Genomic DNA, 2,624 nt, shown 5'->3' with positions numbered 1-2,624 from the left:
TAGCCCCTGCGGCCAGATATTCACCCTTGTGGCATTTTGCTCTTGGTAATTATTTTCTTGGTTATGGTTCCGATTTCGTTTGGTGAGTTTTTCTTTACCTGTAGTTTCCTATAAAGTTGATCCATGTTGTTGTCTTTGGCCGCGTCTAGGCTTGGCCGGCTTGGTTTACTTTCTTGGGTCCGATTCTCTTTGATTCGGTATGGAAATATGAATTTATCTTGACATAAAAAAATCATTTTCGTGAATTGTTGATCATAAACTGTTTCAAACTTTTATTTTTGAAAAGATATAATTCTCAAAAACTGTTAAAGTTGATTGTCATGATATGTCATTTGGACGAGGATTTTTCCACTCTCTGCTACGTCGGACGGCTGAAGCTTCCGTACCTTTGTGTGGAATTTTTTAGACCCTCTAAAAAATTATGCCATAGTTTAAATCTCGCTCCGGCGAACTCTCGCGTCGAATCTTGATGTAGGAAATTTTGAGGTCCTCTCAAAATTTCTGCCCAGTTTAGGGTGTTGAGTCGGTTAACTCTTAAGCTGATTTGTTGAAGGAAGAAATTTTGAGAAGATCGGCTGCCCCAGTTTGAGGCACTAGATCAGCTGACTCTTGGGCCGGACTTGTTGAAGGAATTTTTTAGGCCCTCTCAAAAATTCTGCCCCAGTTAGGTATGTGGGGTAAGTTCTTTTTCCAATTTCAAACTCTCGTTGAAATCTTATATGTGGCTTCCTAGGGGTTTCTTGGCTTTTTTTGTTTGGTACGACTGAGCTCAAAGAACACCTACGAAAGTTGTCACAGCAGGAATCAGGTCGAACGTAGTTTGGAATAAAGTAGTTGAGTTTTGGTTTTTCCTAATAATATGACCGGGTCCCAAATGGACGGCCTACGTATCCCACTGTGGGGAAGTCAGGTCATTGCGTAGTTCATATTACAAGGAAATCATTTGGTTTTGTCTATCTATTACAAAAAGATTACTAGCAAACAAATAGATATTACAAGCAAATAACTAACTAATACAACCAAAAAGCGTATCTTCACGCTTAGTTCCGCTTGATTGCATCTGAGTTGATTACCTTGGGGCACTCTTGGACATCCATTTCTGCTAGTATCACTGCTCCTCCGGAGAGTACTTTGTGGACCACTAGGACCTTGCCAGTTGGGAGCGAATTATCCTTTGTACTCGTCTTGATGTGGGAACACTCTCTTGAGTAACATTTGTCCTATTTGAAAAAGTCGAGCTTTTACAAATTTGTTGAAGGCCCGTGCCATCCTTTGTCGGTACAGCTAACTGTGACATTTTGCTACCATACTTTTTTCATCGATTAGAGCCAGTTGCTCGTATCGGTTTCAGACCCATTCTGCATTGTCCAATTCTGCTTCTTGAATGTTCCTCAGTGACGTTATTTTGACTTCAGCAGGTATGACTGCTTTAGTACCATAGACAAGAAAGTACGGAGTTGCCCCTGTTGATGTTCGGGCTGTTGTCCAGTATCCCAACAACGGATAAGGCAATTGTTCATGCCAGCACTTGTAATTATCTGTCATTTTCCTCAATATCCTTTTGATATTCTTGTTCCCTGCTTCTACAGCTCCATTCATTTATGGCCGATAGGCATTGGAATTCCAATGGGTTATTTAAAACTGTTCGCAGATATCCCTCATCAGGTGACTGTTCAGATTTGCTCCATTGTCCGATATGATGGACTTAGGTATGCCGAAATAGCATATGATGTTGTTTCACACAAAATCAGCTACCACCTTCTTTGTTATTGATTTGTGTGATGTAGCCTCCATCCATTTGGTGAAGTAATCTATGGCAACCAAAATGAATCGATGCCCGTTCGAGGCGGCAGGCTCGAAGGGCCCAATGATGTCCATGCCCCACGCGACGAACGGCCAAGTTGAGCTCATAACATTGAGTTCGCTTGGTGGGACTCTGATTAGATCTCCGTGGATTTTTCATTGATGGAATCTTTGCACAAATTTTCAGCAATCTACCTCCATTGTCATCTAGTAATAACTTTTCCGAAAGATTTTCTTAGCCAGAACGAAACCGTTCATGTAAGGCCCACAGGTTCCAGCATGTACCTCTTCCAACAGTTTCGTGGCTTCAGTGGCATCCACAAATCGGAGCAAACCTAGATCTGGCGTCCGCTTGTAGAGAATTTCCTTGCTCAGAAAGAATTCTTTGGCCATTCTTCGGGGATGGTCTCTCTTTGATTGCTTGTGGTATTTTTGGGATACTCTCCCTTTTCTAGATACGTCTTGATGTCAATGTACCATGGCTTGCCATTCGGATCCGCTTCCACATAGGAACAATAAGAGTGCTGTTATTTTAAACTTACTTCCTGCGGGTCAATGTGACTGCTTTCAGCGTGCTAAATCATTGATGTTATGGTCGCCAAAGCATCAGCAAACTAGTTTTGAGCTCACGGCGTCTCCTTGAATTCGATCTTTTTGAACTTCTTGCATAACCTCTGTGTGAGGCTTACATAAGGTAAGATCTTGGCATTGTTCGTGGCCCATTCGCCTTATACTTGATGGATTAAAAATCCGAATCTCTTATGACCAATAACTCATGGATGTCTATATCCAGCCCCATTCTGAGGCCTAAAATACAGGCT

General features: G+C 41.9%; 1 protein-coding gene across 1 annotated transcript; it reads right to left on the bottom strand.

The window, feature by feature from the left end:
- Positions 1–939: 939 nt before the first annotated feature.
- Positions 940–1,599, bottom strand: LOC132630960 (uncharacterized). Its single transcript, XM_060346546.1, has 3 exons — positions 1,354–1,599; positions 1,074–1,220; positions 940–957 (listed from the first exon to the last, which is right to left on the bottom strand). The coding sequence occupies exons 1-3, from the start codon at positions 1,597–1,599 to the stop codon at positions 940–942; spliced, it is 411 nt and encodes a 136-aa protein (XP_060202529.1).
- Between the last annotated feature and the right edge of the window lie 1,025 nt (positions 1,600–2,624).

Source organism: Lycium barbarum, chromosome 3 (genome assembly GCF_019175385.1).
Source record: "Lycium barbarum isolate Lr01 chromosome 3, ASM1917538v2, whole genome shotgun sequence".
Classification (NCBI taxonomy): domain Eukaryota; kingdom Viridiplantae; phylum Streptophyta; class Magnoliopsida; order Solanales; family Solanaceae; genus Lycium; species Lycium barbarum.
Note: the sequence above shows the minus strand (reverse complement) of the source record. Positions and strands in the feature narration are given on the sequence as shown.

What these genes read in the sequence shown, in the direction of transcription:
- LOC132630960 (XM_060346546.1), bottom strand. Translation starts at nt 1,599, where the DNA reads ATGAATGGAGCTGTAGAAGCAGGGAACAAGAATATCAAAAGGATATTG. An exon ending in AATTGGACAATGCAGAATGG is followed by an intron (nt 1,221 to 1,353) that starts GTCTGAAACCGA and finishes TTTTTCAAATAG; the next exon opens with GACAAATGTTACTCAAGAGA.